The 23,953-nt window shown below is 39.4% G+C and overlaps 2 protein-coding genes across 2 annotated transcripts; both read right to left on the bottom strand.

The window, feature by feature from the left end:
- Nucleotides 1-1,689: 1,689 nt before the first annotated feature.
- On the bottom strand, nt 1,690-10,557 carry katna1 (katanin p60 (ATPase containing) subunit A 1). Its single transcript, XM_085382547.1, has 11 exons — nt 10,399-10,557; nt 8,597-8,762; nt 8,372-8,511; nt 6,419-6,614; nt 6,070-6,185; nt 5,758-5,863; nt 5,522-5,680; nt 5,043-5,169; nt 4,812-4,946; nt 4,164-4,290; nt 1,690-2,464 (listed from the first exon to the last, which is right to left on the bottom strand). Exons 2-11 carry the CDS (start codon nt 8,756-8,758, stop codon nt 2,266-2,268), a joined length of 1,467 nt encoding a protein of 488 aa, XP_085238673.1. The 5' UTR covers nt 8,759-8,762; nt 10,399-10,557; the 3' UTR covers nt 1,690-2,265.
- Nucleotides 10,558-14,372: 3,815 nt separating this feature from the next.
- On the bottom strand, nt 14,373-20,982 carry srp9 (signal recognition particle 9). The gene is made up of 3 exons (XM_085382907.1): nt 20,799-20,982; nt 20,585-20,653; nt 14,373-15,078 (listed from the first exon to the last, which is right to left on the bottom strand). Exons 1-3 carry the CDS (start codon nt 20,868-20,870, stop codon nt 14,959-14,961), a joined length of 261 nt encoding a protein of 86 aa, XP_085239033.1. The 5' UTR covers nt 20,871-20,982; the 3' UTR covers nt 14,373-14,958.
- Between the last annotated feature and the right edge of the window lie 2,971 nt (nt 20,983-23,953).

Below are 23,953 nucleotides of genomic sequence, written 5' to 3'. Positions count from 1 at the left end.
GCTCAGAATGGAATCCTCTGGAGTTTTCTTATTAATTAACAAACTTAGTGTACATGTACTGCTAAATTTGATGAAAGTGATAAAAATAGACAGCTCTGTCTCTCTTTATTCTGACATTTAACTAATTCAAAAGATATTTCAATATTTATTTATCCAAAACAAAACAAGTTCACTCTAAATTGATGTTATACAGTAAAAAAATGTTCTTGTGTTTTCCATAAAGTGTATGTAAATATCTGGTTTAAACTGTGAATATACTGCTGTGTATTGAAGTTCCTCTTGTTTTGCATAGAAATATACTGAACAACATACAAAGCATAATATATAAAATACTACCAGAGTTTTTTCTTTGAAAGACGCTCCTTATGTCCATTCTTGTATATCAGTACATTACTGAAACCGATTTATTTAGCCGTGGAGGGTAACAACTGAAAATATGAAATAAACACACATGTAAGCTGAGACTCTCTAAAGAAACAGCATTGTTGTTGTTCGGCTTTTCATTTTGCCATTTGTTGATTCACTTGAAGAGCGAGTAACATAATATGGGTCAAGTGATCAGTTTGATATCAATCTTTCGTGATACACCGTCATATTTACATTATTTGTACAGTACGAATGCTTTGCTTTGGTACCTGGTCAAACTTCAGTTCTCTGCCTAGCTCCGTTTCTCCAACAGCGCAGCAGCTGCCCCGCCCCGCTTACTGCCTGAGCTCGGATCATACCAATATTAGGGGGATTTATGCACAGTCGTAAATTCCCACAGTGTGCACTATGTGCTTCGAATATTGTGTGTAGTTTTTCGCTTTATACAGTTGTCAGTCAGGCATCTAACTATGAAAAAAAAATTACACTCCAAAAGACCCCGGGCTTCTGAAAAAACAACCCGGGCTTAAGCCCAGTAAGCCACCCCCCCGCTCTGCCACTGCCTGGAGGATAAATTAACTGTTACCACTGAATGCCCCCCCCCCCGACTCGTCTGACCCAAATCCAATAAAACACCCTGGGACATTTGGTTTCAGTCTATCCAACACCACCAGGCTGTACCTCAGACTGTGGAAGAGCTCAGTTCAGCAATCTGAAACACGCTGTCTTAAATTAGTCTCCCTCCCCACTCCCTTTAACCCAGCTACAGCTCATGGAGGTTTGAACAGCAGGTGGAGCCATAGCTGTGTGAGTGACAGACTCAGTCCAGATCAAAAGTTTAAGACAACTTGTAAAATGGCAAAACAAACAAACAACAAAAAAATCTTTTTTCTTTTTTTTCTTTTTTTTTTTGCGCCACGTGGTCCTAAACTTTTGATCAGCTGTAAAACAGCCTGTTTCAGTTTAAGCATTTTTTTCAATAAATTCCATGCTCAAAAAATGTTTTGTCTCACTCTCATTTCTTCTTGTTGGAGGGTGAAGCTCTACCTGGAACCTTGTTAAGATCCAACCATGCAAAATATGATTTATTTATTTATTACCATTTTTCAAGTGGTCTTAAACTTTTGATCGGGACTCTATTAAGGACACCCCCTCTCAGTAACATACAGATCCAAGCATAAAAAACCTGAAACAGAGCTTGCAGGATACAGGGGAAGTTGGACAGGTTTGTTTTGGTTGCAATTAAATGTGTGAACTCATCTGTGTGTAGATTTTTTTAAGCAGATATAGTGAGCAATAAATAAACTTGCACGTATCGCAATATAGAAATGGCTTCTTAGTTTAATGTTTATAAGAAAAAGTGTTATAGATCCATACGGTTTAAAATAAAATCAAGTGCAAAGTGAAAAGAACAACAATAAAGGGAACAACATTTGATTGGCTGGTTCTGTATCCAACAGATACACCAGCACAAAGACAATAAAACGACACTGAGGATAAACTAATAATATAACATGTTTGGCCTTTTACTATTAGTGTATTTCAGGAAATGCCAACGTTTTGTCAGTTTTTCTAATAGCTATATCCGATTTGTCTAACATTTTGGCAACATGTTCAGGACCAGTCAACTAAAATGATTAAGTCCAAAAATGAATTGTATCAACAATCAGCTCCGAGTTGTTCTTCTTTCGACACTCACTGAGATGAAAAGGTTTGCATAGCAACAACATGTACAAGAGTTACCACTTTTCAAGTGCAATTACGTTTGTAATAAACCTGCCTGCTGATTCAGAAATGTACTTGCAGCTCGATACACCAGAGCTGACACATTTCTCCAAGAAAACATTTCAGTTAGCAGGAACACAAAACCTTACACTAAGCTGCACACTTAAAGTTTCATCAGCAGGAGCCAAACTCTTCGATCCACTTTTCATACTTTTCCAGGTCAGCTGCAGAAACTGATTTGGACACTTTCCTCAGAGCGGACTCAAAGTCCTCCATGGTGGTGGGCATGTGCATCTCATCCCGGGAAATGTTGCGGATCTCCTCTGGAGTGAGGCCTTCGATCCTTCGCCTCATGGCCATCAGAGATGCGTCCCTACGCGACACACAACAACGATTTGTCAGATTTCACTTAATACTGTTCCTCACATACAAACCTTTAGGTGGGAATGTTAGGTTAAATTGAAACCAAACTCATGAATGTTTTCAGCGTGCATTATCATACTGCAAAATTGCACCCAGCTGTGGAGATTATTCTTGTTGCAGAGTCCCTTGCATCAGCGTCTCTCTTAGTCCCCAAGAAAGTGTTATAAAGCAAGCAACACAGCCAAAGAGTACCGTAACAGTCCACTAATAACTAACATCAAACACATATGGCTACCAGCACAACAGACTTTAACACAAGCTCACAAAATGATGTGGTTTCACATAGGAATGTGCTAGCCAGTCTAGAACACAAGAAACCTAGAATTAGCGAGGAAGCAACAATTTGTCCACGTTAGCCGCTAATTTATTATTAGCTAACAAACAGGAGCTTCGTGAGCATCAGCAGAGTGATCACGATTCACTCTCTCTCTCTCTCATCTGGTTAGTGTTAGCAAAAACTAGTTTTACTGCTAACACGGACAAATTGCAAGACATCTTATGTAGCAAAGTACCATATTTTTCAGACCATAAGGCGCACCGGATTGTAAGGCGCACTGTCGATGAACGGGTCTGTTTTCATGCATAAGGTGCATTAAGCGATACAAAACAGGCAGATAAGTCAAACTTTACTCAATTTATTCTTCTTGCTTCCTCCATTCATTAATGTTGAATTCTCTGGCAGCTGCTCTATTCCCATGTTGTTGCAGTATATTAAGGACTAACCTCGTATCTTGGACTGATTATCTCAGTTGTTCTCCTGACTGAAGTTTAGTCCGTTTACAGCATCCTGCCATGCTATTGCATTTGTTAACTTTTATCAAGTGGAAAATAGTTAGTGTTCATCCTCCAGCTTCACTGTGTTTATGTTACGCTAACATAGCTGTATCGCTAGGGATCAAGTAGCACATCATTATATACCAGATAGTCCAACTTCAGTAACCCTACAAAAGTCACTCCTGTTTAGTTTTCTGTCTTCATTTATGTTGGAAGTGATAACAGAGCTGTACGTTTAAATTTTTTCAGAAATCTCTCAGTCATGGTATATCACGTTTAGGTGGAAACTAGCGAGCTAACTTCCTGCGAACTCCATTAAATTGACTAAATTCTATTTTCATGGATGCCTGGATGTTAAACTTAATTGTTACACCTGGTGAAGCAGCAACGCTGATCCTTTTATTAAAGATGAAAGAATTTAGACAGTTTTTAACTCTCAGTGATCCTGCAGTGTTCGTTTGACTCTGGGACCTGAAACAGACGGAGTTTTTGACCCTGGATTACTCCGCGAGGCTCCTGACTACGGCAGCCGTAATGCTCCAACAATCCATCAAGCGGTGCAGCTTCGTAGCTTACCAAAGTTGTACTAAAATGTTTTTTGACAGATTTTTGAGCGCAGTGTACCACATAAAATCGGTTCGAGGTCAGTAAGCACAACCAGAATTCATACATAAGCAAACCGGATTATTAGGTGCACTGTTGATTTTTCAGAAAATTCAAGGAGTTTAAGTGCACCTTATAGTGCAGAAAATATGGTACTGCAAATACCAAGACTACAGTTCATTTAACTACCAGGGCCATCAGTAAATATCAGCAGTTATCTGGAAGTTATGCGTAGTGTATTCTTGAAACTTCATTTTGAAATATGCCCTGACCTGCACACGTTAGTGATGTCAGCTCCTGAGTAACCCTCCATCTGCTCAGCAATCTTGTCCAAGTCCACGTCGCTGGCCAGCTCCAGCTCCCTCAGGTTAATCTTGAGCAGCTCCACTCGCCCCTTAGCTGCAAACAGAGGGCCAACAGCAACTAGAGCATGCTTTCTGCTTCAGTAAATGGTCATTTCATCAGCAATATTTACACGAAGACAGAAGGTCATCATTTACTCAGCATCGTTAGCAATTTAGCCCTCCTTGAGAATATTTATGTTGGGACTGTAATTCCATGTTGTACATTTCTAAATCAACATTTGTCAAGTTTAATTAACACAAAGCAGACACTGAACCAGGCAGCCTTCTGGCATGGTTATAAATGTTTCCATAGAACAGAAAGTAGCTTTAAAAAAAGCTGCATGTGCTGTCAGCTTTGTGCACTGTGCTTCAAATCAGTGGAATGTGAGGAATGTGGAGGCTGAGCAGCTGATGCTTGTCACCAAGTCGAGCAGTTATGATCCAATCTGTTATGATCTGTTATTAGTTATTGAAACATGCAACACTTTTCAGAGTTTAGAGTTGTTGGCAGTTTTCATTTTCAATAATTGCATTTCATTGCCAACAATGTGGAAATCAGTAAAACAACAATTGTACTTGAAGGAAGAGGAATGTAGATCCGCTTCTCCAGGCGCCTCCTCAGAGCCTCATCAATGTCCCATGGAAAGTTGGTTGCAGCCAGGACCATCACCATCTTTGATGGGTCGTCGTTCTCTGATGCTCCACCAACACCTGCGTAAAAACAACAACAAGAAGAGGAAAAAAAACCTGCCTCCATCAAAAGGTAAATATATCTAGCATGAATGGAAATAGACAAAAGTTCTATACCATCCATTTGCACAAGTAGCTCTGCCTTTACTCTCCTGCTAGCTTCATGCTCCTCTGAGGTTCCTCTGCGGCTGCACATTGAGTCAATTTCATCAATGAAAATCGTGGTGGGAGCATAAAAACGTGCCTGTACGGGGACACATGCAATGACTCAGATCAAGGACAAAAAAAAAAAAAGTGTATTATTTTTAATACTAAGAAATTGTTTAACTTTACACAAAGATTGTTATAATTGGTTCACAAAAATGGCTTAACTTAATATGAAAGCACGTTTTATTCAGTTAATGATTATTTATTAATGAGTGATAAATTCACTCTCAGAAATAAAGGTGTGTTAGGTGATTTCCATCCACTAGAGGGCTCCAAAACTAACTTACAGTCCTGAAAAATTAAAGGAAATACTACTACAGACAACAGAAACTAAGTTCAGAACATTCAAGCACACCAACAAACACAAAACTGACAAAAACTGAACTTACCATTTCAAAGAGAAGGCGAACTAGTTTCTCAGACTCTCCTCTGTACTTGGAGGTCAGAGTTGATGAGGAGACATTGAAGAATGTGGTTCTACATTCAGTAGCAACTGCTTTAGCCAGAAGTGTTTTCCCGGTGCCAGGAGGTCCCACCATAAGCACACCCTAAAGAAGAAAATAACATCTATGTAACAGGACGCATGTGATACAAGTGATGACACAAACTTGTGCTTGCACACTACCTTCCAGGGTCGTCTTATTCCTTTAAAAAACGCTGGCATCCACATCGGCAACACAACTGCTTCTTTCAGCAGTTTTTTTGCATCTTCCAAGTCTGCGATGTCATCCCTATAAAAACAGTTTAGACTGATGTCAGATGTGAAAACTCTCAGGGAGGCTGGTGTTCATGCCAAGAAAGATAGATAAACCTCTACAGGACAAAAAGGCCATTAAGTGAAGCCAAAGCAGACATACCAAAAACTACAGTTTGTCTAACGGAGGAAAGCTCAAAGACTACAGCTTAGTCATTCAAGGCATCTGAAACGTTCACCTACCATTTAATATTTGGATTTTGAGATATAATATCCCTCTCCAGAGCTTCCACGAGGTCTTTATCATATCCTGCCCCATCAAACCTCTTTGCTTCTTTCTCCTGGACATCTGATTTATTCTGAGAGGCAGACCATAAATAAGTAAATACAAATAAAATAACCCTTCCCAGTTCCTTGAACAAATCCCTCGGGGAAAAAAACCCAAACTGGAATGACAGGCTAGGTAGTGAGTAAACAGACCGCATGTGATACTGTTTGATCAGCAATACTTTGTGACTTTTTGTTATGTGGTATAATAGAGAAGGCTGTGACTATGTGTGCTGCAACTTGGAACCATCAACATATCGCTCACCTTATCGTCCTTTGCTTTGCCAGCAGCCTCCTTTGGTTCCTTCTTTTCTTTGCCCTTGGAAGGTCTGCTTCTGTCGCCGTTGGCCCCTCGGGGCAGGTGTCTCTGCTGGGCCTTCACAGCCACACTCAGGCGGTTGTTTGCAGGTTTGCTGTCTTTGTAGGGGTTGGTAGGACGTCTGACAGGACAGGGAGAATGTCTGTGAAGAAAACAGGGATAAGACTATCAACTGCAACCCCTTAATGTCAACAGGTGTTAAATCATTGAAACATTTACATTCTTTGTGAATCAGCTTTTGCCTTAGTGCTTGGAGCACAAACCAGACAGAACCGTATGATTGATCGTTTTTTTCCTCCCTTAAATATTACTGATCTGACACCACTCCGATTATTCTATCGGCCAATAGCCAACTAAAGAGCTTAATATCATAATCTTTCATTTAAAACTAGCAAGACCAGACCAAACTGCCACAGCACACAGTCAAAAAGCCAAAGGGGAAAAAAAAGGCTGAGACACAGTCCTGCATTTGAAGTTAATGCTACTCTTTTTTTTTCCCCTCTAAACAAAAACAAACATTTATTTAACCAGGACGTAAAACTCGTGAGATCAAGCATCTCTTGTGAGAGTGTCCTCGGTGATGATGATAATAAGCTAGCATGTTTTTTTAAGCATCATCATTTGCACTAGAAGCCAGACTCTCAGTCCAATCTGCTTCTCATTTTGAGACAAGGCAACCTCTGCGAATGAAAAAAGCCCCTAAATGCCAAAAACAGTCCCATTAAACAGCCAACGTTACAGTTTTTTGTTGGGCTTTTTTTTTGGCACAGACATGTTTACAGACTGTACAAAAACAGATTTGGTCTCTTTGCATAATTTTCCTCTTAAAAAACTAAAATCTGTATGGTGGGTGAAATGGTTAGAGGCAGCTGTAGCCAAATAAGACGGCGTCCTTTGTGGTATCTGCTATCAAAGACGTTTGTGCTTCAGTTTTGCTGAGTGAAATTCCAGTATTTTATAAGACAGCACTGATGTGCAGATATCTGTGTTACAAATATACAGTCTGCTAATTACCAGATAACTTAAAACTCACTTGAACTGGGTGGGTGGAGTGCTATTTATTGTGTATAGCATCGGTATAAATAAAATCACACAATATTAGAGAAAGAATCACAAGAATATGTAAAGGTTCTCAGTCATCTAGGTCATCGCAATCTAAGGAGCTTGGAAAGAAAGAGTCTGGACTTCTTTAAGCTTCTTAACAGAGAAGCTGATGAGATGAGAGGTGAAAAATCTTCAAGAAACTTAAAGAAGTCCAGACGCTTTTCTTTCCAAGCTTCTTAGACAACCATACAAATCACATGATCCTCTGTGAGTAGTAGTCAGAGATGGTGTGGTAGAATAACTTCCTTTTAACAGGAAGAGACCTCTGACAGAACCAAGCTTAAGGTGGAGTAGCTATCTGCCATAATCTGCTTGTGGCAGATAGCTGCTCTCATCCCAAAAAGGAAATTTCTGGCTTTGATAAAATAAATATATACATTTTTAAAAATTACTAATGTTGTTCAAAATGGAGCATGTGGCCAAAAAAATATGTTACAAGCATACAAGCAACATAATATAAACTATGTTGCAAAAGTTAAAAAAAAAATAAAAAGGTGAATTTTTCAAGAAGTGCATCTCTGACAGTTAAAAATACACAGTTTGAGGTTTACCAGCCATCTTTCTGGAGGGCAGAGCAGAAACAAATCAAGCTCACAGAGGTTCACTGATCTCAATCATATGACTACATCATGACTATTGTTCTTGGCTTATTCAACAATTGCAGTTCAGAAAACTGCAGAATTGCACCAGAAGCAGATATGTGTTCACGAAGCATCGGAATTTGTAGCATATGAAATTTCCTAAGCAACGAATAAGCAGAAAATAATACGTGTATGTAAATAGCCAGTGCAGTACCTCTGTTCCACATGCAAAGGTCTCATTTCAAAATCATCATGGTTACTGGGTTTAACAGGAGCTGTGTCCAACTGAAAGTTCCCCAGAGTTGACATTATGTCCTGAACTTGTTGATTCTCTTCGATGATTTCCTGCCACAGCTGAGAAACAACCACAGGTGCATGCATAAGAAAAATTGGTACCGGCTCCTCATATGATCAGATAAAAGATCAGCACTACATTTACCTGCTGCCACCTCTGCTGGAAACTGCTGTCTCGCAACGTGTACACATATTTTTTGATTTGTTCAAGCAGCCCATGATAGAGAACACTGGCTGAGCTGTAGTTTCCCAGCAAGGCATATTCACGAGCCAGTTTCAGATTCTCACTAATTTCCCGTAGACTCATACCGCTGTGGAAACAGACAACAGGTTCACAAAAACTTATAACGCTGACTGGTCAAAATGGGCATGCTGCTGACAGTGAAATAAGGAGTGTTGAATAACTACAGCGCAGACAGAGATTGAAGTTTTAAAAATCTTACCAAAAAACAAAAAGCTTGCATTCACCTGGTGTAATCAGTAGAACATTTTCTCAGGACCATTTGAGGAACTACCCGTGTTACTACTAGAAATGCAGGCAGTTTCTACATCAAGTACCATTTTTCTAACAAGGTCTAGTTTCCTGCCATTGTAAAAAATAAATTTAAATATTCAATTCAATTTTGTTTATATAGTGTCAAGTCCTAACAGCAGTCACCTCAAGGTAAAGACCCTAACAAAAATACAGAGAAACCTCAACATTCAGAGGACCGCCTTATGAGCAAGCACTTGGTGACAACGGGAGGTAAAAACTCCCTTTTAACAGAAAGAAACCTCCTGTAGGCCCAAGCAGGGGCAGTAATCTATTGAAAGTAGTTGGGGGTGATGGATAAGGAGGTAAGACAAAAGACACAGTGTGAAAACGAGTCAGAGATTAATTAAATGCAAACTAATGTATAAACAGACAGTGAAAAGAGGAGACAGGTGCCCTGTTGTGCTTCAACACAAAAACATGAAGCTACTGTAAAACTAACAAATTGTAAAGATCCACTGGTTTTAGTATTACTGCTTTCTTCTTTACTTTTTGCCTTAAATTCTTTTTTCTGGTTATTCTTTGTTCTGATACAGACTGAGGTTTGATTTACTCCCTGAAAAAAAAAAATTTTGTTTTTCCCAAAGGGCCAGAAATAGCAGGACATAGAATGGAATAATGTCACGCAGACTTATTACCCGAACCACTGTTCATGCGGACTGAAGTGCTCATTTTGAGCCTGGAAAACACTACAGTGACCTTTTTGAAGTGGCATATTACAAGCCATAAGGTCTCTATTACGTACTAGAATCATTACACTTGTTAAACAGATATTTTATATGCATTTGCATTTTTTACTATCCAGATTATCTGGACATAAATACCTAAACTTTAATAGCTGGCCTTAAAATACCATCTTGGTGCTAGTTCCATTGTCAGATGGCCCGGGCACAACACCTATGTTGTATACAATCTATGAAAAATACCCAAGAACATATGTAGTGCCATCTGGACACTGCTTTATATAAGAGTGATACTATATTTACGACACGTGCACAGTTTAAAACATGTTGTCACATTCAGCGAAACATACGTAGTTGACAAGTGTGACTAGCACCTCTCAGCTGAAGTTGTTTCTCCACAGATTAGACGGAGCCTCGCCCAACTATAATCTGTTAAAGGCAAAATGCGACACTCAAGTCCACACGTACAAGATGCTAACATTTCAAAGATGAGAAGAACAGCTCCTTTGTTCGTAGGAACCTTAATGTTAGGCAAGATAACTAAACTAAACGCTAGTGTACGTTTGTACGCGGTAGTGGTGACGTTAACGACAACCGACGCATCCTTAAGTTTGAATTTCAAGCCGGCTGGCTGGCTTCTCTCACTCTGGTTCAAACTGTAAACGCATCGTCTTCGCAAAACTTGATGAACACAGTTGCTGAAACGACACTGAAACAGCTTTTGACACAAACCTGGTGTAAGTCGCATTTATGCTCAACTTTTCCTAAATGTGGCCGTGGTTCAGAGAAAGGCTGCTCACAGAATCCATCGGACTGGGAAAATAACTACACGATCTGGGGACATTTGTAGTCCAATTCATGACGGAAGTTTGTCACAGCGCACGTTGCGTATGCAAACCAGCTAGGGGCGAAAAGTTTTGAACTTCCGTTTTCGACCTTCAAAATTAAAACGTCAAACGTTATATGGACGTAAAAGCACAAAAAACTAAACGTAGAGTTTCCTGAAAAAACAATAACGTCACTACGACTACAGTGAATTATTCGCCCTAACTCGGTCATCTTAAGTAAGGCAAAGTTTGCATAATTTTTTAAAAAGTTCCTTCTGACGAAAGGCAGCCATCAGTTATCTATTAACATAAAACATTTCTGAATATTCCTGCTGTATTTTTTAAGTTCACTCTTTAGGGGAGCAGTGGTTGGCACTGTTGCCTCAGAGCAAGAAGATCCTGGATTTGAATCTGCTAACCTGGAGTCTATCTGTGCAGATGTGAGTAGCTGGGCTCTCTCTGTGCGTTCCTCTTCTTCCCAAAGGAATGTGACTCTAATTTGTGAATATGAGTGTGTATAGTTGTCTTTCTTTGTGTCAACCTGGTGACAGACGTGAAACCTGTGCCCTGTTGTTGCCCAATGACACCTGGGTTGGACTCTTGCCACCTTGAATTGAATATGTTGGAGTGTGTGTCCACAGGTGTTTGTACTTTGCGTCGTAATAAAATGACGGTAAAAGGCTCCGCCCACTTCCTATCAATGTCTTACCATGCAACGACTCTGGAATGGACTGGAGAAGTGTAGTGGTAGAGTCCTCCGTCAGGAATGAGATATGTGTGTCGACTTTTTATTCTCCCTTAAAATTATTATGCCATAACGCTGCACAGAGCAGCTCTGCTAACAGAATACGCAGAAGAAAAATGGACGGACCTTTAATAAAGATCTTCATATTTTGGGCGAGCACGTGTACTTATACCAGGGTTTTAATAGTTTTGCAATTTTCATTAGTTTTTATTTTTATTTAGTTTTGACTTCAGATTTTCAATTTTATATCAGTTTTAATTCGTTTTTACCAATTGTTTGCTAGTTTAGTTTAGTTTTTATTTTTTTGAAAATCCTTAGTTTCAGTTTAGTTTTGATTAGTTTCAGTTATAGTTTTAGTTGTGTTTGCAAAAATTAAGTGTAACAAAATCCCAGTTTCGTCATATCAGTCATTCTCTTCTGCTTATTTTTTGGGTATGTTGCTATTCCAGCTACCATACCCTGCACCCTACACAAGTCGCCTATCTGTCGCAGGGCTAACACGCAGAGACAGACAACTCACATTTCCACCTATGGGTTCTTTAAATAAATACATACAGGCAGACAAACAACCATTGATACCAGGCAACTATCCATCCATTCGCTTATCCTTTTCAGGGTCGCGGGGAGCGCTGGAGCCTATCCCAGCTGTCATAGGGCAAGAGGCGGGGTACACCCTGGACAGGTCGCCAGTCTGTCGCAGGGCCAACACACAGGGACAGACAACCATTCGCATTCACTCGCACATTCACACATAGTGGCAATTTGGATTATCCAATTAACCTATCCCCACAAGTTGCATGTCTTTGGACGGTGGGAGGAAGCCGGAGTACCCAGAGGGAACCCACGCAAACACGGGGAGAACATGCAAACTCCACACAGAAAGACCCCGGCCTGATGGTGGAATTGAACTCAGGACCTTCTTGCTGTGCGGCAACAGTGCTAACCACCGTGCCATGCTGCCCTTACCAGGCAACTATAAAATGTATATCTTGGCCCCAATGAGACTATTAACTCTTGCAGCACCGGGTGTTCGTAATTTTGGTTCAAGTGAATTGATAAACTTTTTGAAGGCAATTGACTCAGAGTTATGTAGATATCCCCGTCCTGTTGTCTCGGGATGCATCACGCTGCCTTGCCTGGGGTTAGCTTCTGTTTTCTGGCTTCTGTTTCTGGGGATGAGGGTTGAGTGTGCTCCCTTACCTTCTCAAGGTAAGGGAGCTCAAGCCTTCTTGTGTGAGCTTTTCAAGTGCACTTTAAGGTTTGTGGGATTTTTTTTCCCTTTAGAAATGTCCCTCATAATTTGTCTCTTTCCACTACAAGACACTTGCTTTATCCAAAACACAGTCATATTCAAAGTAATCCCAAATTGGATTCTGGCGCTATCTCCCGACATGATTCTGCGCGTGGACGGAGCAGCAACACAGACGACTCGACTAACGTACTGCTACCTGCTGGCATAATGAGACGGCAAGAAAAAATCTGGAAACTAAACTTCATTTTCACCCTTGACTATTGTATGACACGCACACATCAATGAAAACTAAACACATTTTTGCTATAAATTCAGTTAATTTTAGTTAGTTTTCCTTTTTTTTGTTTTTATTTTTTATTTCAGTTAACGAAAATGTTTTTTTACTTCTAGTTTTCGTTAACGATAATAACCTTGGATTAAACTATGATAAACTTAACTTTCAGCATTTGTATTACTGATGAAAATGTTGACAGGGAAGACCCAAATACACATGTTTGTAGTTAGTTAGAAAAAAAGGCACTTTGACTACAACTGAAAAATGAATGAATATTCCTGAATATTTACAAGAAGACAACTCAGTAGCAGGGAGCCAGCAAAGAAAAGAACAATAGGTACAGAGATACTGAAAAATAAATTACAATCAATTCACGATTTACAGATCAAAGTTGATCTATGAAGGAACAAAACACATGTAGTTTGTTTTTTATGTGGAGAACGTCATCCCGCATGACTGATTTATTGGTGGCTTAGGCTGTTGGACATTTGCACCTTAGAGAGCTCAAGGAGCTCAGTGACACCCTAATCCAGATCTGGAAAAAGATCCCCAGGACACCATCCACTGTTACATTAGGAGCATTCTCCAACAACATCATCCCCAGTGCCACTCATGGGGGAGAGCACATCATGTTTGAGACCGTTCTGCAGCTGCCATCCTACCTCAGAGCCGGGGTCTGTACAAGGAAGAAGGTTCAGCATATCCACGACATCTTTCCAGCTGCTCATTTCACAAAACTATAATTTTAGAAACCAACATATTATCAAATATCATAGTTTCTATTTTGTTTTTCAACAAGAGGTTTGTATACTCCTGTTTTCCTTCATGTGCAGCTTTGCTTATTCTCTTTGGACTTGCCCCCAGGCTCCTTATTTCTATTGTTTGGATTTTGTGAATGTACTGGTAATTTCAACAATTAAAGGCTCACTTTGAAGTCATCCTTGCGTTTGTGTGCCTGCATTAAACACTCACTCCAGCTTTAAATATGACACAAACAGAAATGTTTATTTTTGCTTCTGTAATACCTTTTTCATATTGATCACTATGAATGAAAAAGTAAAAACAAGAACTTGAAAAATAATTGGACCAAGAATAAAAAAGTTACATAATTCACAAAGGGTTTTTTTTTTTCCTGGGAAAAACTTGGTTAATTAAAACAAACATAACTTTTTCAGCTTCACTGAAATACACAGAAGGCCGATAAATGATCCATGTCCATCTGAGGACAGGATGTTGCTGTGGTGCAGGAGTAAGAGTACCTGAGTACATGAACAACAGGAAGACCGACACACAGGTGATCGTTTAAATTAGTAAGCCCTTTTTAATTCAGTTTGCTTTGCTATATAATATTGCTTAAATTTGTTTTTCTAAATCAGCATCTATATTATATGTTTATTTACTTTGACTTATGACTAAGCTACATAAAACTGTACTTTTTGATTTTGTTGCATTTGAGTTATTTTAACTGCTAGGGCTAAATAAAGGACGTGTTATCTCATTAATTCAAACCCAATGTCATATAAGCTGTCTCGCATAATAACATTGACGTATGACAGTTGAACACAATATAATCCATAACGAGATGAATAAAAGAGATATATTGCTGACTGGGGTAAACAACCATTTATTGAACATGTCAGTGTGGAAACACTGGGTTTTCTCCACACCCTTGCTGGGAAATCAGAAAGCTCTGCTTCATTCATGTGGCACAATGAGGGGGGACAAAAATCAAAGTAAACTGCGCTTAAACTGAATCTGACATAGCTAGAAAGATGAGGAAAAAAAAGACAAGTTATCTTCATTGCCCATCTTTTTCTTCCCCTTCAAAACTAAAAATTTATGGAAATGTCTTTAAAGAATTCAAGGTGCCAAAGCTGCTTACACAGCAGCTAATGTTGTTCCACCCCTACACGGATCTTACATTTAACTTACACCATTAGGGATGTGATCATGCCTGTAAAGGAAAGGTGGACAGTGAAACTTAAAAAAAAAAAAAACAAATCCTGAAAATATATACAGTATATATCTATAGCTTCTCTGGCAGCATTAAACCAGTGTAAGCAGCCAGATCCAGCTCCCCACATTCCCGTTTTACAGACTCGTCCCACTCTGATGTTTCTATTCTCTCAGCAGCACCACCATGTCCTCTGAACTCAGTCCGAGAGCTCCAAAACTTTAGCTCTTCAAGAGCATTTTAGTCCGTCTCCATGGCACCACTGTGCGTCTCCTTGGACACCATGAGTCTCATCAGCTTCCCATGGAGCTTTTCAATCTTCTTCACGTCCTGGGCCTGGTCTGTCTTGTATTGTAAACACTGTAAAGATGGAGAAGACACCAAATGAAGGCAGTTACAGCATGAAAACTACAGGTTTTTACGGTTTTATAGTAGTGATTAAGTAGTCACCTAAATGATAGAGTTACATTGTTGCTTTCTTTTGGTGGTGCACACCTTTTTGTAAATCAATAATTGCTTGATACAGAGTTACATTATTTTGGCATGTGTACACGGTTCTACACTCAATGCCTTTTTAAAATAAATCTTACTATAATTATGTGACAAGAACACAATCAGCATCTTCTTAGCTCATGGATGAAATCCAAACTTCAATTAGACTGTAACTGGTCACAGAAGTCATTGTTATGCTTTGTAGCCTTGTGTAGCAGCACCACAGCTCTCCACTTGAGCAAGACCCACCATCAACAACAATATTCCAACACATTGGAGCTGGGGTTGGGTTTACAACCATGAGAGGTGAGCCTTAAGAGAGCTCAGCAACATCCAGGAACACCACACCACCACAACTAATTAAGCCAGCACCAAGTACCCAGGGAAGACCCGCACAGACACAGGGAGAACATGCAATCTCCACAGAGAATGAACCTAGCCAGGATTCAAACCAGGGACATTTTTGCTGTAAAGTTACAGTGAAAACAACCAATTCAGGTCCCTGGCTGGTCAACCGGTGCATCTCTAGAAAACATCAACCAAACAACACGCACTATGACACAGCTGTGCTTGATGTGTTGGTTACCAAACAGCCCCACTTATATTCTCATATGAATAATACTAGACTCAAAGCAGTCTTCACCATGTATCACAACCCAAAAATTAAAGATATTAATTCCAGTCCAAAGATCCATTAATTACTTTATACAAACTGTATGCGATGATTTACAAAGGGTCATTCCAATTTCAATACAAATTTCATGGCCCAAGTAAAGGCTTGTCTAGCCACTTTCAAGTCATTTGTTTCCACAGGCAATAATAAAATATGGCTCTCTCAAAACTTTATCTCAAAAGGATAAAAGCCTGAAATTTTCACTTGTTTTTCTTTACACAGAGCTGAATCAGGACCTGTAATTTGTGACTGAAATATATAAAAACAAATGCCAGTACTGGCTAGTTGAAAACTATAAGCAGTCCTGTAAAGTACCATATATGAGCACACATTAATAATAATACAAAATAAATACATAAATAAAAACCTTCACATTGAGAAGTACTTATAACTGAAATCATTATTTTGTTAAATATATGCATATCCTTCATTTTTCAAGACCCATGTTGTAAGCAGCATGGTCAAGAAGCACTCTCATATTTCAGATTATGCTATCTATCTATGCGCACACACACTTATGTGGAATAACTTACTAAGCCATTTTTCGTAACTTTTAATTGTTTTGCTATATTTACTTTTCAAGATCAATTCTACCTGCCACTTTGAGACTTATCGCCCTGAAGAAGTCTTGTAATTAAGATTACATTTAAAACTCCTACTGGCAAGCAGGGATCAGGAAATTACAAGTTAAAAAGTATTCTACGTGTTTTATTTTGTATTATTGTGAAATACAGCTAGACACCACTCACAAGCTGCTGCTCAGTGGCTTTTGCCATGTGATATTTGTATTATTAGTGTGTGCTAAAATATGGCACTTTAAGTGCTTAATTTATTCATTTTTTATAACCAATGCACTTTAAAAAAAAAAAAAAAAAATTATATAAAAAAAACACCCAGCACGCCCCTGCGGGCGGTTTATCCTTCAAGCTCGGGTCCTCTACCAGAGGCCTGGGAGCTTGAGGGTCCTGCGCAGTATCTTAGCTGTTCCCAGGACTGCGCTCTTCTGGACAGAGATCTCCGATGTTGTTCCCGGGATCTGCTGGAGCCACTCGCCTAGCTTGGGAGTCACCGCACCTAGTGCTCCGATTACCACGGGGACCACCGTTACCTTCACCCTCCACATCCTCTCGAGCTCTTCTCTGAGCCCTTGGTATTTCTCCAGCTTCTCGTGTTCCTTCTTCCTGATATTGCTGTCATTCGGAACCGCTACATCGATCACTACGGCCGTCTTCTTCTGTTTGTCTACCACCACTATGTCCGGTTGGTTAGCCACCACCATTTTGTCCGTCTGTATCTGGAAGTCCCACAGGATCTTAGCTCGGTCATTCTCCACCACCCTTGGGGACGTCTCCCATTTTGACCTCGGGACTTCCAGGTTATACTCGGCACAGATGTTCCTGTACACTATGCCGGCCACTTGGTTATGGCGTTCCATGTATGCCTTGCCTGCTAGCATCTTGCACCCTGCTGTTATGTGCTGGATTGTTTCTGGGGCATCTTTACACAGCCTGCACCTGGGGTCTTGCCTGGTGTGATAGACCCCAGCCTCTATGGATCTTGTACTCAGAGCTTGTTCTTGTGCTGCCATGATTAGTGCCTCTGTGCTGTCTTTCAGTCCAGCTTTGTCCAGCCACTGGTAGGATTTCTGGATATCAGCCACCTCCTCTATCTGCCGGTGGTATATACCGTGCAGGGGCCTGTCCTTCCATGATGGTTCCTCGTCTCCCTCCTCTTTCTTGGGTTTCTGCTGCCTGAGGTATTCACTGAGCACTCGGTCAGTTGGGGCCATCTTCCCAATGTATTCTTGGATGTTCCTTGTCTCATCCTGGACTGTGGTGCTGACACTCACCAGTCCCCGGCCCCCTTCCTTCCGCTTAGCGTACAGCCTCAGGGTGCTGGACTTGGGGTGAAACCCTCCATGCATGGTCAGGAGCTTTCTTGTCTTTATGTCAGTGGCTTCTATCTCCTCCTTTGGCCAGCTTATTACCCCAGCAGGGTACCTGATCACGGGCAGGGCGTATGTGTTGATGGCCCGGATCTTGTTCTTACCATTCAGCTGACTCTTCAGGACTTGCCTGACCCTCTGCAGGTACTTGGTGGTTGCAGCCTTTCTAGCGGCCTCTTCATGGTTCCCATTTGCCTGCGGGATCCCCAGGTACTTGTAACTGTCCTCTATGTCTGCAATGTTGCCTTCTGGTAGTTCAATCCCCTCAGTTCTGACTACCTTCCCTCTCTTTGTTACCATCCGACTACACTTCTCCAGTCCGAACGACATTCCAATGTCATTGCTGTATAGCCTGGTAGTGTGGATCAGTGAATCGATGTCTCGTTCACTCTTGGCATACAGCTTGATGTCATCCATGTACAGGAGGTGGCTGACAACTGCTCCGTTCCGTAGTCGGTATCCGTAGCCAGTCTTGTTAATGATCTCACTGAGGGGGTTCAGGCCTATGCAGAACAGCAGTGGGGACAGAGCATCTCCTTGGTAGATCCCGCACTTGATGGTGACTTGTGCTATGGGCTTGGAGTTGGCCTCTAGTGTTGTACGCCACATCCCCATTGAGTTCCTGATGAAGGCTCTTAGGGTCCCATATATATATATATATATATATATATATATATATATATATATATATATATATATATATATATATATATATATATATATATATATATATATATATATATATATGGGGTGCAACGATACACAAAATTCACAGTTCGATGTTTTTTCCATACAAAAAAAAAATGTTCATGCCATTGAACAAAAATGTTCAAAGGCATGAAAAACAATTTGTCATTTCTTAAAATTATAAATATATATTTTAACTCAAAAGTACAGTTTTTAAATTTAATGTTGCTGAAACAACAAAGTAATAAAAAAAAAATACATCTCTCTGATCGACAAATCACTCATCTTTGGAAAAGAGAGTTTATTACAGAGAAATGTCTCTTTCCAAAATAAAAGCTATACTATACGCTTCTTCTGGGCTATATTCTCAGCAGCATATTAAACATATCAGGTCCCCATAAGGAGAATCATGTGCTAACGGCTGTCTAAATGACTCGGGTAAAGTTAGTAGCATGCTTGCTTGTTGTTTTTGTCTGCTTCCACTTGTCTTTGCACTAGGATGATGTCGGAGTAAATGTGCAGTCATATTCGTTGTGTTCCCACTAGTGCTGTCAGCGTTAATCTCGTTGAAATGACGTTAACGGCACAACACGGCAAATATCCGTTAACGAGCTACCGCGGATCGCCTCGTGCGTGGGGCTGGACGGCCAACACGTTAACGAGCAAACTGCGCTAACGCACTAGTTCCCACCAATGTAATAGAGCATTGCGTGGCACATCCAACATACTGTTTTACTTTTGTCCATGACACGCTTACCTTCAGGGTCATACGTCACATGAAAACCAAAATAGTTCCAAACGCCTGATCTGAATGAGGGTGGGGGAGGTTCAATTTGCCATGTTGCAAGGAGAGCTTAACTTCTGTCTGCTAGCTTGCCCTGCGCTCAGTGAATCTGCGTTCGACTACTCCGCCTAGGCTGCACTGTCGAGCACAGATCCACTGAGCGCTCAACACAGACAGCATAGTCAGAAGGAAAGTTGATAAAATAGATTAAAAATTTTGTATTGTTCGATACATATGCGTACCGAACCGAAAGCACTGTATCGAACGGTTCAATATCAATACGAGTATCGTTGCACCCCTAATATATATTATAATATAATATAACATAAATATATATATATATGTGTGTGTGTGTGTCCTAAAGTACAGAGTATGTTTCAATCCTGTACTAAGAAATATCAAAATGAAAATTTCCAGCTTTTATCTTTAATAGTTTTAATAGTTTGAGATGTTCATGTTCAAACATTGAAATTTGAGGCAAAGTGCACAAACATGCTAGATGGAGATGTTGAGCAGAAGGCTCACAATGATTTGAGACTGAATTAATCATATGCCATTACCTCACTTAAAGAAAAAGTGGACAAAGTGGCATGATAATCTACATACTGTCATTTTCTCCTGTGCCTAAGAACCATTTAAGCCTCTTTACCCTGATTTTATATGAATTTATGGATAAATGATTTTAAAACGAAATTAAATCTAAGAACTTTCTTAGCATTTTGACAATGGGATCTACTCCAAGTATTAAGAAAGTTTGTGAATATAGGGCTAGATGCCAATATTATAAATCTGTAGTCTTCTCTAAAGATGAGTTTACCCGCCAACCTTCCAAAAGAATTCATAGAAGTGAAGAATTTGGGATATCTGGAATATAATGCAGCCAGGTCATTAGACATTGGGTATCACTGTCAAGTAAGCCTAATATTTCTACCATAAAATGAACACGGAAAAATCCAGCGCAACACAGGAAGAAGAAAAACAGCTAAAATGGTGTATCCCCCTCCCACTGCTCACACTTTATTACACAACAAAACGTAAAATATTACAGGAGCTTTATTAAACAAAAAAAGAAAAAAAAAACTCGCAGCTGCTAGCCTGCTTGTGTTACTCTGCTACACGTTACGATTTAGCCTCACACAAACTAGTACCAGCAGACTCAGAAAACAAAGAGAGAAGTTTCTGGCTGCTCGTCCAAAAAACAAGTTTTAAGAGCTTTCTCAAGAGAACCTCTCATATTTCACTGGCTGGTACAAACAATTCCACGTTTTTTCCTCGGTGTACTTACCACAGCATTGTCAGTCACTTTAATGCACAGGTTTCCGTCGCAGTGTCTGTATTTTAGAACCACTCTGACCTGAAAAAAAGAAATAACATAACAAAAATGTTCAGAATTTAACATGAAAAAATATCGAACCACCAGTCAGCACAGTCACGTCGCTAACGTGCCATTTAGCTAACAGGCTATCCAGTATGGTACTTATTAAATAAAGCGTTATTACCTTCATTGGGTCTGTCAAATACAGTTTTTCTGCTGCACGGGCGAACTCCTCCCACGTCTGATAGTAAGGCATTGTTTTCACAAATACAATACTAACAAAAGCAGAAAACAAGTTTGAATCGGATGTTCGCGTTTGCTAACTTCGGAACACCACATCAGCAGCAACGTGAGTACAACCAATCAGACCGAAGAGACCACGGCGCGAACCCATATCCGGTGTGCGCATTCAAAATAAAAGCACAAGACTTGAACTTACTGAAAAATCACAAAAAAAGGTAAGAGTACCGTAAATCGAGCAGTGCTCCCTTACAAGCTATTAAAAGAGACGACGAACTGAAACACTGACTTGATAAAAATCCTAGACCTGATTAGACCTTTGATCTTTTAAGCCTGAAACTCTGATTGGGACCTGGCATTTTTGTTTGTTTGTTTTCTTTGGGAGGGGGGGGTCTCTGTATGTTTGTTTGATCGTGTCATTTCATTCATCTGAAGGTGGCAAAATTCCCTCTGAATAAATAAGGGCCTTCAAAAAAATTATGTGCTGTGAACACAGGCCATAGAAAAGAAAAATCCAACACTGAGGGAAATCAATGTCACTAATGGAGCAGAGAGAAAATAAAATAATGTAGACTAATAGAAATCATCTAACGCCTAACTCTTGTGTCTTGGGGTGAGTTTAGTCAGAAAGATATGATTATATATGTATAAACAGCACTAGCAATGAAATATTACAAAGTTTTAAAACATTTACATTTAATTTAAGCCTTCAAAATTAATGTTTCATCAAGATACGGCCACATGATATAGGCTGACCTGAAATGCAAGATGAATAAATTGATATAACATACTTCCTCAATGAGCCTTTTTTAAACAGTGGTTTAAAAAGATTAAGTTAAAAGAAAACACATAACAAATAGCTTATTTAAGCAGAATGGTATAAAAGGCAATAAGAGGCAGACACGTTTGTTGATAAGGCACAAACCTGAAATTTCATTAAATGCAATCAAATAAAATCAGCATACACTTAAATTTTTGAAAACTTAAGTAATAACATAACACATGACAAAGTAAATAGATATTTCGAATTCAACAAAGCAAAAGTAAGCAGTTACGCAGAGTCATATAGAACAGTTTTTAATTTGTTTATTTATTTGTGTATTTATTTACACTGTACACTTTATGGAATGTCATACACTAGTTCAGTAACGTAAATATTGCCTCTCGTTTTTCTGAGCAGTCGGGATGGTTTGTTTTGCTTTTGTTTTGAAATTGTACACAGGCCCAGACCCGGAAATGTTACTGTGCTGTAAAGCGTGGGAATGCCTTTATGTCGCCTCCAAGTGGTTGTGGTTAAAGACGACTAAAATAACAAAATATGTATATCAAAATTTAAAATCATACACCCCAAGTATTTAGAATATTGAACGGCAGCAAAGTAAAGTACTTAAGTAATAATAATACAAATAACAATAATAATAAGAAATGAAAAAAAAATGAGGACATGCTCATTATGTAAATTTCAAGTAAAAAATATTATATGTTGAAAATGAGAAATTATTATTATATTTTAAACATATGTGATCATTTTAAATGTGGCTGTTAAATTAAAAGAGAAAATCACAATCACAACACAAAGTTTTAAAGAAATGAACAATTTCATCCAGAGTGATACATATTAATTACAAACACAAAGGACAGGAACGAGAAACGAGCACTAATGTAACACTACTCCTTTTTATCAGTTAAGTAGAGTTTCTAAATTATTTACACATGACTGCACTCTTTGATTTACACATTACACATAACACATAAAAAGAGGGTTACACCTTCACACTATTGTCACATAAATGTCAGAGTTGGGGTGTGAAGTGAACCCAACTACATGAAATAGAATCTCTGGGTGTTTGCTATTAATTTGTTAAGATTAGTGGCAAAGAACCAGTTAGGTTTTTTTCTTAACTTAATTAGTTAAGAAAAAAAAAAGCATAGCAGCAGGAAAAATACCTTATAATTGAAGCAGAGCAAAAACAAAAACAAAAAAACCCCAAAACAAAATAAAAAAACAAAACTCAGGAAACTAAACTGATGCCCAGAGAAACAAACAGGGAAAAAAGAGACAACTGCACTGAGACAAAGACTGACAAGATGACAGATAAAAGAAAACAGAGGAAGGCAAAGGATATAGGAAGCAACATATATGGAAACCCCGAAGGAACTAAACACACAAAAGTCAAAGTAGCAAATGGACCAAGAATGACAAAACAATGGTTTGCAAATTAACACAAAAAAACAACCTTAACAGTCACTGTGAATCCTCTGAGGTCCAAGAAACCCCAATTCTTACCCAGGGCTATCACAGTATGTAATTTTTGTTTTTATGAAATTGTTCTCTCATGTCTTCACAACCAGGGAGCAAAGAAAATAACAATTTTAACTGAAACACATCTAAATCTTCTCACGTTTTCCCTATAAATTTAGGGTTCCATTTATGACTTACTGTCTTATAGCAGGGGTGGGGAACTCCAGGCCTCAAGGGCCGGTGTCCTGGAGGTTTTAGATATAACCGTGGGTCAACACGCCTGATTTAAATGATTAGTTCATTATGAGTCCTCTGGAGAACTTCAAGACATGTTGAAGAGGTAATTTGGGCATTTAAATCAGCTATGTTGGATAAAGGACACATCTAAAACCTGCAAGACACCGGCCCTTGAAGCCTGGAGTTCCCCATCCCTGTCTTAGAGCTCAGAGGATTAGGACTAATAAGTACCAATGCACCTAAGGTACTAGAAAAATATTTTAGTGAAGTAAGTGTGGAAAAGAATTACAGTACCCAAATACAAAGATGTTTTTTAACACTGGCAGAATGTTGGTAATGTTGTGGAGATCATTTCATGGTCTCCACACTAGATGGCAGACAGAGTTCACTGGCATCTGGGGTGAACTTTAGAGACCTAATGAGCGCAGAAGAAAACTGATGCAACAAAACTGAGTTCAGATCAGGCTGCTTGCATCAGGATTTGGATGGTGCCCTTTTGCCTTTGAGCAGTTTGCAGTGAGAGTATGCTTCATTTGCCTCAGATCTAATGACATTTACTGCTTCATTGTGTTAGATGTCACAACAACAGAGCTGGTGAGGAGTGGGCGTTGTGCTGATGG

This window comes from Rhamphochromis longiceps, linkage group LG15 (assembly GCF_057381845.1).
Source record: "Rhamphochromis longiceps isolate RC_006_pf linkage group LG15, R_longiceps_female_GT1.1, whole genome shotgun sequence".
NCBI classification, from domain to species: Eukaryota; Metazoa; Chordata; class Actinopteri; order Cichliformes; family Cichlidae; genus Rhamphochromis; species Rhamphochromis longiceps.
Note: the sequence above shows the minus strand (reverse complement) of the source record. Positions and strands in the feature narration are given on the sequence as shown.